The 15,400-nt window shown below is 43.0% G+C and overlaps 1 protein-coding gene across 1 annotated transcript in view; it reads left to right on the top strand.

The window, feature by feature from the left end:
- Positions 1-15,164: 15,164 nt before the first annotated feature.
- The window catches only part of ADGRF3 (adhesion G protein-coupled receptor F3), a 32,578-nt gene continuing 32,342 nt past the window's right edge, over positions 15,165-15,400 (top strand). The window contains exon 1 of the mRNA XM_075594889.1: positions 15,165-15,302. Within this exon, the coding sequence (XP_075451004.1) occupies positions 15,165-15,302 (138 nt within the window). The remainder of the gene's footprint in view (positions 15,303-15,400) is intronic.

The following is a 15,400-nucleotide window of genomic DNA, read 5'->3' as shown; positions in this document are numbered from 1 at the left end:
CATACACAACAATAAAGACTTTAAATACATATAGCACTCACCCATGTCCCACTGCCACGATGAAGGCCATCCTCATCTTCATCCTGCCCATGCCCCATCCGCTTCTGCAAAACAAACACAAGAATTACAACATCCAAATTAATGTCCCCTAACCCCTTAATCACCATAGCGGTTATTAACCGCTACAGTTATTAAGGGGTTAAGCCACCATCACCCACATACCCTCCCCCACAAAGCCCCCCAACCACCCTCACCCAATACCCACAGGGGAGTCCTACCAAATACCCTTGGGCCTAATACCCCCTCCCCCAGCACATACAGTACAATAATGTGCCAAATAACTATTATCCACATAGGGATAATACATTATTTGGCCATTATTAAACACATTCAATAACGTTAAAATGTAAAGAAACTTGTACTAACCTCATCAATAAGAAGTCTCCGTCGCCAGCATCATCCTTGGGGTCCGTTGCCAACATTAGAAATAGCCACAACATTTCAATATCATTAACATAACACTGAACCCCTTAATCACCTTATCGGGTACTAACCTGAAAGGTAATTAAGGGGTGAAGCCATCCTGCAATGCCTACAACAGTTATGCATAACATCTTCAGTGAAATAAAAACCAATTGCCTAACCAAATTCCATTTAATCATTCAATCTGTAGGCTCACATGCCTCATAAAACATTGCATTTACAGTGTATACATGTAGCATAACATGTAAACTGCATGTACACGCTGCAAATCAATGTTAACAATACAATAATGCCACTCAAATCGCCATACATCACAAGAAGTATATTATTTAATACAATAAACTCACCATCAATGAATTACCACACATCAATTACATCCCTAAACAATTAAAATACCATCCATACCAATTACACAATGAACTAAAGCTATCCTAACAGAGAACCACTTCAAAACATAGAAAAAAGTACACCAACAAATACAATATACTAAAGCAAGGCTTTCCATATCCTATTGTACGGCCTGGAAGCCCAAAACTTACATCTGTCTAAAAATAAAATACATTTAGCACACATCAATGCATAGCCACAATGATTAACAATACAGAATTAGAAGCTTTAACAACACTATCATTTCTTACCCTGTATATATATCTGTACACATACATACAGACATACATACAGTGGGAAGAAATGATATGCATTATAAAAAATGAAAACATGAAAAAGCAACACAAAAAACAGTTACATTAAGTACATTTCTTTATTTAACTTACCATTACTTGCCCCCACCGACTCCCGTTGATCAGCTTACTCACGAACCAATCCACGACACCATCCACGACACCATCCAGGAACAAATCCACGACACCATCCAGGAACAAATCCACGACACCATCCAGGAACCAATCCAAGTACAAGTGCAGGAACCAATCCAGGAAGCAAGCCACGAAGAAATCCAAGAAACAATCCACGACACGATCCAGGAACAGGAACCCATAAAAGAAAAGAAAAAAACAAATTAAACATTAAAATAATAAAACATGACAATCAAGGGTTGTACTAGTTTTATTCTTAGTGAATCTGTATTACAATACCTTGTTCCGGGGTCTTCTTGACATCCGGTGCCACGCCCTGGTCTTCAATCTTCAGGAGGAGGTCCGTCCTCCTCGGCATCTGCCTTCAAAATGAGACGACATAGGCTTTTATAGGCCTATGACGTCACATTTGTCGTCATATGGTTCCCACGGCCCTGATTGGGCCGTGAAAACCATGTGTTTTGGCCGATGTAAAAAAATTGATGACGTCACTTAAAGGCAATGCCAGCACAGCCAATCAGAATGGCTTTGCTGCTATTGCCTTTAAGAAAACGTCATGAAATGACACATGGCCGGACTCACATGGTAAGCCAGCCAATCAGAGCGTGGGAACTCCATCCCTACTCTGATTGGTTCAAGTACCATGTGAGTCCGGCCATGTGTCATTTCATGACGTTTTCTTAAAGGCAATAGCAGCAAAGCCATTCTGATTGGCTGTGCTGGCATTGCCTTTAAGTGACGTCATCAATTTTTTTACATCGGCCAAAACACATGGTTTTCACGGCCCAATCAGGGCCGTGGGAACCATATGACGACAAATGTGACGTCATAGGCCTATAAAAGCCTATGTCGTCTCATTTTGAAGGCAGATGCCGAGGAGGACGGACCTCCTCCTGAAGATTGAAGACCAGGGCGTGGCACCGGATGTCAAGAAGACCCCGGAACAAGGTATTGTAATACAGATTCACTAAGAATAAAACTAGTACAACCCTTGATTGTCATGTTTTATTATTTTAATGTTTAATTTGTTTTTTTCTTTTCTTTTATGGGTTCCTGTTCCTGGATCGTGTCGTGGATTGTTTCTTGGATTTCTTCGTGGCTTGCTTCCTGGATTGGTTCCTGCACTTGTTCTTGGATTGGTTCCTGGATGGTGTCGTGGATTTGTTCCTGGATGGTGTCGTGGATTTGTTCCTGGATGGTGTCGTGGATGGTGTCGTGGATTGGTTCGTGAGTAAGCTGATCAACGGGAGTCGGTGGGGGCAAGTAATGGTAAGTTAAATAAAGAAATGTACTTAATGTAACTGTTTTTTGTGTTGCTTTTTCATGTTTTCATTTTTTATAATGCATATCATTTCTTCCCACTGTATGTATGTCTGTATGTATGTGTACAGATATATATACAGGGTAAGAAATGATAGTGTTGTTAAAGCTTCTAATTCTGTATTGTTAATCATTGTGGCTATGCATTGATGTGTGCTAAATGTATTTTATTTTTAGACAGATGTAAGTTTTGGGCTTCCAGGCCGTACAATAGGATATGGAAAGCCTTGCTTTAGTATATTGTATTTGTTGGTGTACTTTTTTCTATGTTTTGAAGTGGTTCTCTGTTAGGATAGCTTTAGTTCATTGTGTAATTGGTATGGATGGTATTTTAATTGTTTAGGGATGTAATTGATGTGTGGTAATTCATTGATGGTGAGTTTATTGTATTAAATAATATACTTCTTGTGATGTATGGCGATTTGAGTGGCATTATTGTATTGTTAACATTGATTTGCAGCGTGTACATGCAGTTTACATGTTATGCTACATGTATACACTGTAAATGCAATGTTTTATGAGGCATGTGAGCCTACAGATTGAATGATTAAATGGAATTTGGTTAGGCAATTGGTTTTTATTTCACTGAAGATGTTATGCATAACTGTTGTAGGCATTGCAGGATGGCTTCACCCCTTAATTACCTTTCAGGTTAGTACCCGATAAGGTGATTAAGGGGTTCAGTGTTATGTTAATGATATTGAAATGTTGTGGCTATTTCTAATGTTGGCAACGGACCCCAAGGATGATGCTGGCGACGGAGACTTCTTATTGATGAGGTTAGTACAAGTTTCTTTACATTTTAACGTTATTGAATGTGTTTAATAATGGCCAAATAATGTATTATCCCTATGTGGATAATAGTTATTTGGCACATTATTGTACTGTATGTGCTGGGGGAGGGGGTATTAGGCCCAAGGGTATTTGGTAGGACTCCCCTGTGGGTATTGGGTGAGGGTGGTTGGGGGGCTTTGTGGGGGAGGGTATGTGGGTGATGGTGGCTTAACCCCTTAATAACTGTAGCGGTTAATAACCGCTATGGTGATTAAGGGGTTAGGGGACATTAATTTGGATGTTGTAATTCTTGTGTTTGTTTTGCAGAAGCGGATGGGGCATGGGCAGGATGAAGATGAGGATGGCCTTCATCGTGGCAGTGGGACATGGGTGAGTGCTATATGTATTTAAAGTCTTTATTGTTGTGTATGTATTGTAAATGGACAACTGCACTATTATCCTTTTGTGGATAATAGTCATTGTACCAATTACTATACAGTATGTTAGGGGGGTATAGGTGTTGTTGGGTATATATATATATATATATATATATATATATATATAATATAATTATTTATTTATGTAGTTATTGTGGGGCTGGGGTGTGTATTTTTTTAATATTGTGGCTAGTGGGGGTGGGTGAAAGGGGTATTAGCCCCAACGGTGGTAGTTTAGGGCTTGCGGGTGGGTAGCGGGAGGCCTTAACCCCTTCAGGACCGTAGCGGTATTAACTGCTACGGTCGTGAAGGGGTTAAGTGCCCTCGCAACCCCCCCGCAAGTCCTACACTCACACCCAGGGCCAAATACCCCCCTCACCCATCCCCGCTACCCACAATAACGCTGGCACGGTGGGTTAACCCCTTCATTGCCTTAGCGGTTAGCCGCTAAGGTAATGAAGTGGCTTTTAAATGCCTTTTTCCTGCCTCGGATGCATGCCGGGGGGCTCCGGTGCGGGTATCAGCTCCGGAGACCCCCGGCATCAATCACAGGCAGGAAAAAGGGCTGATTTTTCCTAAGTGTCGCCCTTGCCGATGCTTCTCCTTCAGCAAGTTGCCAACTTTAGTTGGCGGGCTGGATTGGCCATAAAATCTCCAATCTGGCCTGCCGATCAGCACCAAAAAGCTGATCGGGGCTTACTGAATTCAGGCGGGGAAAAAAAGTCCCGATAAGTGGCTTATCGGCAGCCGGGTGGCGAAAAAATTTTTTTCGCAAGAAAAGTTGCCGATAATTCCCACTTATCGGGGCTTACTGAATCAGGAGGGCAAAAAACGGCTATAAAATGCCGAAAAAGCCTTATCGGGGCTTACTGCATGAGGCCCCAGGTGTGTATGTCTGACTTCAGGCTATGGGGAGATCCCCAGCAGTGTGAAGGAGTAGATAGAGGGTGTGAATAGAGGATTTGTGTGGGTGTTTTTTATTGAGGGGTATAGAAGTTGTTGGGAGAGGGGTGTATAAATAATGGTGCAGTGGGGAGTGGAGAAGTTGGAGAGAACAGAGACATTCACAAAGGGAACAGTGAACAGAAAAGCAGTAGGGAGGGCATAGTAAGATGCAGGAGGAGAGACTTCACAGGTAATGGAGGATAAAAGTGAACAAATAAATCACAGATGTTAAAAGAGAATGTCTAACAGTGGCAAAGTTGTAATGCAGAGTCCAGATCTTCCTCCAATCTTCACCTCCAATTTCAACTCCCAAATTAACTCTTGTAGACACTTTAGATACGACACTTTAGATACGACACTTTAGATACGACACTTTAGATATGACACTTATGATGTTACACAGCCATATGGCTCACAGCCAAGTTACACTGACTTAAGTACCCTAATCACATGCATTTGACTAACACTTAAGGGAGGGGTTTGCCTAATCAAACACACCAAATAGTTAATTAGATTATCAATTCTCTCTCAATTGATTGGAGTCAGCATAAAGCATACAGACACATACCAAATATGTGACTTCTTACATACAGTACAGTATGAAGGACCGTATGTGACTTCTTACACACGTTGCACCGTACTTAAACTTAATTTTGATGCATTGTGTCATTAGCAAATACCGTACGGTGCAAATTAAATGAAAACAGAAATGTATATTTTTTTATTTATAGCTAGTCAGTAAATATACATTATTAGTCTAATATTATTTATAATAGCCTTGTTGTGAAAATAATAACTATATACTGTAATGAAAATATCCGCTCTGCATCAAATACATTTTTGGTTGATACATCGTCCCTTCCTTCTGTGCTATGAATATACACAGACTTTTTAAGGGTTATGCAGGTTCAACAATTTTTTTGGCATGCTGTACAGTACAGATACAATTTTCATTAGTACATACTGTACCATTTCCATCTATATGCTAAACTTATTCCAATTTAGTGCAGCCTGCATTGACTGAACCCATGTTTGACGTGTAAGGTTTACAGTGAGAGAAAAAAGCTTAGAACCCAGGTACACACACGTGAAATATCATTTAAGAAGCAAAAAGTATGTGAGTTAAGCAGCACTCCACCACAGTGGGTAATTAAAGTAAATAAAGTTCTGATCTGGTGCACGGAAACAGAGAGGGACCCCTAGCCCCCTCAGAACAAAAGCCAATAGATATAGTGGTTCCCAGCACTCAGTATGAAAAAAATCAGATAAAGGCATCAATAAGAAAATAACAAAGATGTATTCAGGAAAATTGCATTCCCTAAGCCAACCCTCTTAGGGGCTAAGAAAATACTTTTACATGGAAACAAGGGCTAAACAATAAGTAACACGTCTGGAGAGGGGGAAAGATGGAGGAAATACAAAGGGAACAACAACCGTGGGGCATGGGGGGGGGGGGAGAGAAAGATAAAGGGGAGGGGAGGGAAAAGAACAACGTATAACAAACGCTCAGGTCAAGCTGATAAAATATAGGGGGGCAACGAACGTTTCGGGGACCAAAATTCCCCTTCTTCAGGCCCGTTCCCACAGACTAAAATAATCTGTGGTACTTCCCTTTATAATATACCTCCACCCAAACACACCTCACACAGTCAACATTTAGCTGAAAATCAAATTACATATTACAAGTCCCTAAGTGCAACCAAACTGACAGTAGTCTTATGTCAGCTGGCAGGACTAGTCTCTTATTAGAGCATAAAACTGCACATCAGGTTAGCCATAAATCTCAGGAGAGTGTATCAATCACCAGGTACAACCTAAAATACACTGACACTAATGTTCTATTAGCCGAGAGATTATTCTCTCTAATTGTAGAGCACGATTCTGCACAAATACAGAAAAACCTGCACGGAAATGAGTCTGGGAGGAAAGGAAAGGCAATACAAATCTCTCCGCTAATAGCACATTAGTGTCAGTGTATTTTAGGTTTTACCTGTTGATTGCGGTTAAAGGCTGGCTAATGTTTGATTTTATAATGGGCAAATGAGCTGTTACCCATATCTTGATAATAGTAATTTTGCCCGTTACTGTTCTGTATGTGTTGGGGGGTGGGAGGGAGTACTTATTGCAATGCGTTCCAAAACAAATTTTGGCCACAGGATTGGAACCCTGGACCCCCGGAAACCACCGAACACCGCACGAGGACCCCCAGACACCTGCGGGGACCACCCGAGGGCCCCCAGACACCCGCGGGGACCACCCGAGGGCCCCCACCGGCCCTGGCATCAATCCTGTGCAGAAAAAAATAAAAAATTAATTATTTGGGGACACAGGGTGGGTTGTGTATCAGTGGTTAGTACATATTGTAATGTTTATTGGGGGCAGAGGGGGTGAGTGAAGTGCCAAGAACCCGCTTCACTCACCCCCTCTGCCCTCAATAAACCTGCTATTGTGCCTTAACCCCTTCATTGCCTTAGAGGCTATCCGCTAAGGTAATGAAGCTGCTTGAATGTATATTTTATTAATAGTGTGCGGGAGCAGGGGGTCTCCTGAGCTGAAGTGCTTTGATTTATGCCTCAGGGACCCCTTGCTTCCCGAGTTACAGGCCCAGATATGGGGCATCGGGTGCTGATATCGCTGCCATTTTTAAATCATCCGCGTCACATGACCGGGGGATTTAAATATTGAAGGAGATACTGGCACCCCATCTCTGGGCCTGTAACTCGGGAAGCAGGGGGTCCCCGAGTCTGAAATCAATGCGGTTCATTTCAAGAGACCCCTGCTCCCGCATACTATGAATAAAAATTACATTAAAGCAGCTTCATTACCCTAGCAGATAGCCGCTACGGTAACGAATGTGTAAAAAAATGTATTTGGGTTTTAATACTAGTTTTGTAGCAGGGGGTCTCCGGAGCAGAACCTTGTTGATTTGAGATCCGGGAACCCCCTGCTTCCCGAGATACAGGCCTGTTATGGGGTCCTGGTATCTCCTATGTATTTAAATGTCCCGCGTCACATGACCGTGGGAATAAAATGCATAGGAGATACCGACACCCGATAACGGGGCCTGTATCTCAGGAAGCAGGGGGTCCCCGGACCTCAAATGAACGAGGCTCTGCTCCAAAGACCCCCTGCTACAATACACTTATTCTGGACCCAAGGTCATGTCTAGGGTATGAATGGACCCAGATAGCTTCAACTCAGCCCCCTTTCCTAAGCACACCAAGTCCTGTTATATTTTCTTCACTTTCTTAAGAAAGGAGCAGTATATACAGGCACTTGTGGATGTAATGGTGTTGTGAGAGTGCTTCTCTATAGGTGCTTCGTAGTTAAGGGCAGGTGAAAAAGATTGGGCCTTGCCAGTGGAGGGTAACAAGAAAACGTACTCATTCAGCCAGTGTAGGAAGGAAAAGGAAGTGTGAGAGAATCTGGGTAATAGCAATAGTCTGTGGACAGACCAACTATCAGCAAGACAGGGGGAGGGCAGAATAGCCCATTCTGAGACAAGATCTCAGAGGTTGCTATGGCAACTCACTGGCTACATTCTCAGAGGCAGAAAGGGCAACATAATGATACATCACACAGGCACGGTGTGTGTGTGTGGAACAAATGCATGCAGCTGAACGTAAGGAGCTGACAAGCAGAACGGGGGTCAAACAGAAATATGATTCTTGTTCCATGACAACACTGGTATTTAATGTTATATTAAAACATTTTGATCTCTGGCGGCTCTCTCTCTCTGCAGCAGAAACAACTCGCCGGGTGAGTCCTTTTCAGAGGGTCGATCATCAAGTCGCCGGCTACTCACCCGGTTTGCAAATGTTGCTATCACAGGTATTCTGGGCTTTATACATACCGTGATAGCAACGCTGTCAAAAATGGCGATTTAAACAGCCGAGCAAATTATTTATTTTCGGTGAAAATTCGGCAGTTTGACAGGAAGGCTTGTAGCAGACCTGACTATTGGGCCTTCTCTGGTCCTCTTCCCTCCGGGGGAGAGTGAGTGTGGACCATACCTCTGTCCCTGCTAGAAGGGCAGGGAAGAGCTGGGACTGCTGCGGGTGCCCTTGGCCTGTAGTGAAGATCCAGGGACCATCCGTAAGTGAGTAGCTGACAGTTGCTGCATTGGGCAGAACTCTGCCATGTACTGTGCTGTACAGAGTGAGACAATAACCCGCTCCTGTTATTATACCTCCGGCCTGGTGCGGGACCTTCCTGGGGGGGAGAGGTAATAAGTTCTACCGTGGGAGATCATCTTCAGTTCCCTGGATCCTTCGGCAGATGGAGGCGCTGCACTGCTAAAGAGATGTAGGGTATGAACCCCAGAAGCCTAGTCCTGTGTCCCACTACCATTGGCAGAACAACTCAGCCCCCCTGTTACCAGCAGGTATCATGCACCACATATGTAGTAATGGCCCCAAATCTCCCACCAGGTGGGGGAAACACCATCACATTATTAAAAGGGACACCCTCCAACGGGAGCCCCCTCAGAGGTGGATCGGACGCTTGAGGATCCACGCGTGGCGTGGGACACTTTGTGGCCCAACGAACCTTCAGCCAAGACTAAAACCAGGAAGGTTCACAAAGTGCACCAACGGCCATACATACTGTGGGTAGCGCTGCCACACACTTTGGGGTGGGCTTGTTGCTGTGGACATCGGGTGGTTCGGTGCCCAGGTCACCTCATTACTTTGGGGGAACTTCCCAGGTGGTGGGCTTACACTGTGGAAGTATTGTGTGGGTGCGGCCTTGTATGGCCTGGTCATTACCAACGTTATCAGTTATAACTGCATACCAGCAAATATAAGTTACCCATACTGTGTGTGTGTATTCTTATCTGTTACTGGTGGGTTCCTGTCAGAGGTTATCCTACTGTGTTAGGATCACTCGCAGGTGGAGGCGCTGTATACCAACGAATGTGTTCGCCCCAGGCTCCCAGTGGCAGAGGATCAGGCCTCCTGTACGCCGAACAGGTAATCAGCACGCGTAGATAGGGGGAAAGAGGGCAACATACAAACATAACATTTGTCCCTACCTCAATCAGTAAAGCTTCTCATCGAGCCGCATAGACTTCCTTTAACTTTCTGCGTTTCTCCTGACACTGGCAGACATGAGGTGGGGCTTTGACCAGCAACAAGAGGAAGGCCCTTAGGAAGAACATCCAATCCTACCAGTTACCCAGAAACCTGATACCAACTTTGTAATCATTTTATTCTAAGGTAAGCAACAGAGCAGCTCACATCTGGTGCTTAGTCAAAGCATCGTGCTTCATGTTGTGTATTCAGTTTAATGTATCCTTTGGACATTTGCATTATATTTCTGTGGGAGACGTTACACTAATCCTGTGCTCCTGGAGTATTCTTCTACGCACACGGTATGGATTTACCTGTATTAATGCTGACATGGATATTTCTCATAATCTTTGATTTACTGAAGGCTGAAGAAACACTCTACAAGAATGCAGTGAGTATTATAATAGAGAGGAAATGCTTTTGCTCAGGTTAAAGACTAAAATATATGCTACAGTATTACTATGTATGTATGTTTATCTTATTTATATAGCGCCATCTATGCACATATAGCGCTTCACAACAGTAATACACATAACATAATAATATAAACACATACTGGGAATAAGCGCTTCAGACATAAAAGTAACATTTAGGAAGAGGAGTCCCTGCTCCGAAGAGCTTACAATCTAAGTAGGAAAAACGTACAGAGACAGTAGGAAGGTGTTCTGGTAAGTGCGTCTGTAAGGGGCCACAGTCGATGTATGAGGTGTTAATTATCAGCCACAGAGCTACTCATATGCTTCATTAAGGAGGTGGGATTTAAGATAAGTGTTAAAGGTGGAGAGAGAGGGCGCCAGTCGGATATTGAGGGGACGGGCATTCCAGAGGTTGTCTTCTAGCACTGTCAGTTTGCATTTACAGATGTATCAAACCTCAATGTTTCTGGCACCCGGGTAAGCTATGGTCAGGTGACTGCGGCTGCCCCGGCGCCAGAGGATTAACGCTACAGGCGGTCCAATCCTGAAGCTTGGACCCCCGCAGTGCGACCGCGGCAAACACTGTTTCTGTCACCGCGGATTACATTTTATACAGCTGCTCCTCCAGATACAGTAAGTTTTGTTAAACACCTGTAGTTGGTTGTATGGCACAGTCACAGGATGTCAGCGTCTTATGATGGGGTGTCTGTTATGGCTACCATTTTGGTTCCCTGGTGTTGGTCAATCTCAGGTGTCCTTCTGTCACCCGTTAAGCAAAACTGTATTTGAAGAAAGAGAACCACACAGCAGAGTTTATTCCACTTCAACGGCCAGTTGTTGTATATTTATTTCACTGCATGTTGGGTGCAGAAAAATACCCCACAATGTTTCCTGTGCGGTTGTCTTTCTTCAAATACAATCAGTACACGCAATTTATTACAGTACATTCAGAAATGACTACATTGGAAACCAACTAGGGTTTAGTGAAAAGTTACAAGAGGTAACCCATCCTTTCGTGCCTATCGTTTCTCGTGATATTTTTGTGAAACCAAACATTTTTTATTTTTTTTAATTGGACAATTTTGCATGATTTGTGAACAGACGTGAAAATGATACAATTCAGCAAACACAAAAACACGGCAGGAACAGGAATGTGTAAGGGCACAATGTACCTGTCCACAATGGTTCTGGATCTATGGATATGGGGAGCAGTGGTCATGAGTTCAAGGTACTGAAATTCTTATTTCACAAGGTGTGATTTCAGATATAAAAGTAGCGAGAGAAGACGTTTGGTGTATACTGAGCGTACGTGAGTTCCACATGTTGGGGGCAGTGAGGGGACCTGTTTTAGGGGAGATAGGGTAGTAGAGGTGGGATGTGTGGCAAGGACAGACTTATGGTTATGAACTAAGTGCTGGAGATGAAAAGGGATATGGAGAGAAATCAAAGCTGAGATGTAGGAAGGAGCAGAAGAGGGCAGAGCCAGGAAGGTGAGGGCAAGAACTTTAAGAAGGAGACGAGCAGACAATGTTCTAGGAGAAACCTAAAGTATTTTAGGTAGATTGCAAGTAAAAGAATTCTGAAGCTGGGAGACTTGTTATAAGTAGTGCACCGAAGACAAGATGGGAGAGAATAAGAGAATGCATTAGAGTTTTAACAGCTTAGAGGAAAGGGTCAGCTTAGCAATGTTAGGCCGTGATAATACCAGTAGTCGCCGGCGACGCAGCGTGGCGTGACTACAAATGGCTGGAAAACAAATTGCTGAAATCCGCTGATGGTTTACATACCACCGCGCCGCCTGGAGCTTCAGGGCGGCCGTCTCCTGAGAGATTTGCAAAATTGTTTTCTTTAGGCGACGGCCGCATCACGTGAGAGGTTCAGCCAATGAGGGCGGACCGCTCACGGCCATGTCTCCAAGGCTACTCTGCTTTGTCTCCCCGGTATAATCAAGATGCCGCTCCGCGGCAATGCAGGGCAACGTCACAGGATAGCGCTGCCGCCCTGCAACTCTTGGTATAATTGAGGCCTTATGGAGGAAAAAGTGAGACGTTTTAGTCAAAGCATTAATGTGAATCTAAGCAGACGGAGGAGTCACATGTCACACCAAGGCAACATGATTTGGACACTAGATACTGTAGATAGGGGTTCAGTTTACTGTGACGGAGAAATGTTATATTGTACAAGGTTTGGGAGGAGAAGTGAAAAGCTCACTTTTAGACGTAAGTTTGAGGCAATGGAGATTCCTCCATGAGGATACAGTCAAGAGACTCGGGAATAGACTACAGGTGGGAGTTGGATGGATAGATCTGAGTACCATCTGCATTTGAGGTGATATTTAAAGTCAAAAGATGTTGATGAGATCACCAATTGATAGAGTATAGAAAGAGAAAAGGAGGGGGTCCCAGAACCGAGCCCTGAGATACCAACAGAAAGACCAAAAGGGAGACGAAGGCGTGTTAGAAAAAGTGATGGGAAAGGAGCGATGGAAGAGGTAGGACGACAACATCAATAGGGCAATGGATACAAAAAAAGCGTAGAACCTAAAAGAGAAAGGAATGTATGGAAAGCAGCAGACAGGATTAGAATGGAGATATTACCTTGGAATATTGTTTCGTAAGAAGAATCTCTAAAGTGACTGTATGTACAGGAATGCAAATATTAAGAAATGAGACAGCACCAAATGATCATTTGACACTCTATTAGTATAGTATTTCATAAGACTATATGCAGTCTTCTTGAACGTAGCATAGTTTGAAAAACCCAATATATATTAGAACTCACCAATATGTTTCAGCCTGTTAGGATGAACGTAATAATACAGGGCATAAAAACGACATAATCAGGTAAAAGGTCGGAAATGTAATGTTTTTTTTCCACTGCACCTCCACATTATATTCCCTATAAAAGAACGAGATATTAGTGAAGTATTAGGAAGATATTGTGCCTTTTTAGTGTGAAGTTTACCAAATAAAATACAAGATTGGTGAGTGTAAATATTGCTTGTGGCATAGATGCTCTGTGCTGGCCTGTTAAGTGTACCTCAATATATCTGGCACCCCCTCCCCCCTACTATTACAGTCTTTACTATCTAGAGCAGGGGCAGCCAACTCCAGTCCTCAAGGGCCACCAACAGATCAAGTGTTTTGGATATCCCTGCTTCAGCACAGGTGACTTAATCAGTGGCTCAGTGATTCTTCATTATTATTATTCATTATTCTTCCTAAACTAATCTTCTCGATCATCTCTAGTTTTCATCTATATTAAAATAGTTTATTGTTTCATTGGAATGTAATTGTTTCAGCTTCACAATGCCGACTGCATCTCGTTGATGGTTTGAAGGCTAAATATGAAACATGATTTCCTAGTGTATAGTCCTAGTCAAATCTAGTCTTCGTATTTGGCTGATGTAATGATGACAGTCGGATATGAGAAGTGATGTAAATAGCTTTGGAAAGGATTTAAACAAACATGGTGTTTGCACGGCTAAGGTTTGCATGGTTAGAACGCTGCTCATGCCTCGCACAGAGGGACTTCCTGAATGGTAAGCTTGGTCCCAATAAGAACAAAGATCATTGTAAATCATATGCATCCTCCCTATAACAATTATTTAAAGACCCTTTCATCCTCTCATGATGTGCTAGATTACAACATAAAAAGTGAAAGGGCACATGGCGGAGACTGTCATTGTTATATAGAGTGTAATGCACAATGTTAACATTCAATAAACTTGCATCTGTATTTTTCAAGTGATAACTCCGGTACTGTCATAAATTGATGCAGCGCTATATATTTAATTACTAATTAAGTTCAACTCTTTTATGAATGAACCACATAATATACTACATATCTCGGTCTCTTCTGATATCTGATCTCTTCTCTCTATTTTCATACAAAATGTTTTTAATAATTATAAAACATTTTATTTCTATTTTCTATACATATTGTAAGTACTGACATTCAGATGTAACTGAATGCAGGGAAATAGCATTTCCTATGTGCCTTCTGTCCATGTATTTTGCTTTTATTTTTCTTTAAGTTGAACCATGGTGGGTTTTTATTGGGTGGTAAAACAGGACCAGATGTATTGTTTACTGTCCAACAGTTTTCACACGATACACAACATTCAAGTATACACAGACACACCAAGTAACACTCAAAAGCTTGCAGTTACACACAAACACACATATACCAGCCTAATAAACACCCAATACCCACCAGGTACAGACACCCGAATTAGGAGTCAAGCAAATATGCAATCATGCACACGTCATAGAAGACATGCACCCATCATAGAAGACATGCACACGTCATAGAAGACATGCACCCATCATAGAAGACATGCACACATCATAGAAGACATGCACCCATCATAGAAGACATGCACACATCATAGAAGACATGCACACATCATAGAAGACATGCACACATCATAGAAGACATGCACACATCATAGAAGACATGCACACATCATTGAAGACATGCACATAAAGACACAGGTTCAGTTGCCACCAAACACACACAGATATACACAGTAACAAGCTAAGAGCACACACAGTAATAGTGAAGCACATAGGGATGAAGAGACACTGGAATCATCTGGTACAAGAAGAAGCTGTGATGTCCTACTAGGACTACAGGAGATCCATGGGCTGCTGAAAAGGGGAAGGAAAGGGGACATTTTATCTGGTTCTGTGTTTTGCTTTGGTTTAGAACCCGTTTTGCTTTAGTATGTAGACCCCTCTGTTTCGTGTACACTCCCTGTGGTTTTTTTTAACTACCTCTAGCCTCTTCCTGGTCACCACATGCTCTGATTCATTGTCACACCCCCAGCATTTGCCAAGCTACTCCCAAAACCTGCATGCTCTAGTCCCTATATATATATATGTACAGATGTAGCAAGACGTAATGTCCTCGACACTGCAGACAAACAAGCAAAAGTCTGCTTCGCTGGGGACAGTTTCTGTCGTGGCGGAGCTGCGGGGGATCCATGCTTATGAATGGGCCCCCCTGCAGCATTACTCCATCGGCACCATGACTGCTGAGGTCCTGTGACCACGGTACTGAGGCACAAAGCTTTGCTACATCTGTAGTGTTCCATTACTGTGCCACCCCCCCCCCCCCTTCATATCTCCTACAAATAT

The sequence above is a fragment of the Ascaphus truei genome, chromosome 4 (assembly GCF_040206685.1).
Source record: "Ascaphus truei isolate aAscTru1 chromosome 4, aAscTru1.hap1, whole genome shotgun sequence".
Classification (NCBI taxonomy): domain Eukaryota; kingdom Metazoa; phylum Chordata; class Amphibia; order Anura; family Ascaphidae; genus Ascaphus; species Ascaphus truei.
This window is presented reverse-complemented; position numbering and strand designations above follow the sequence as displayed.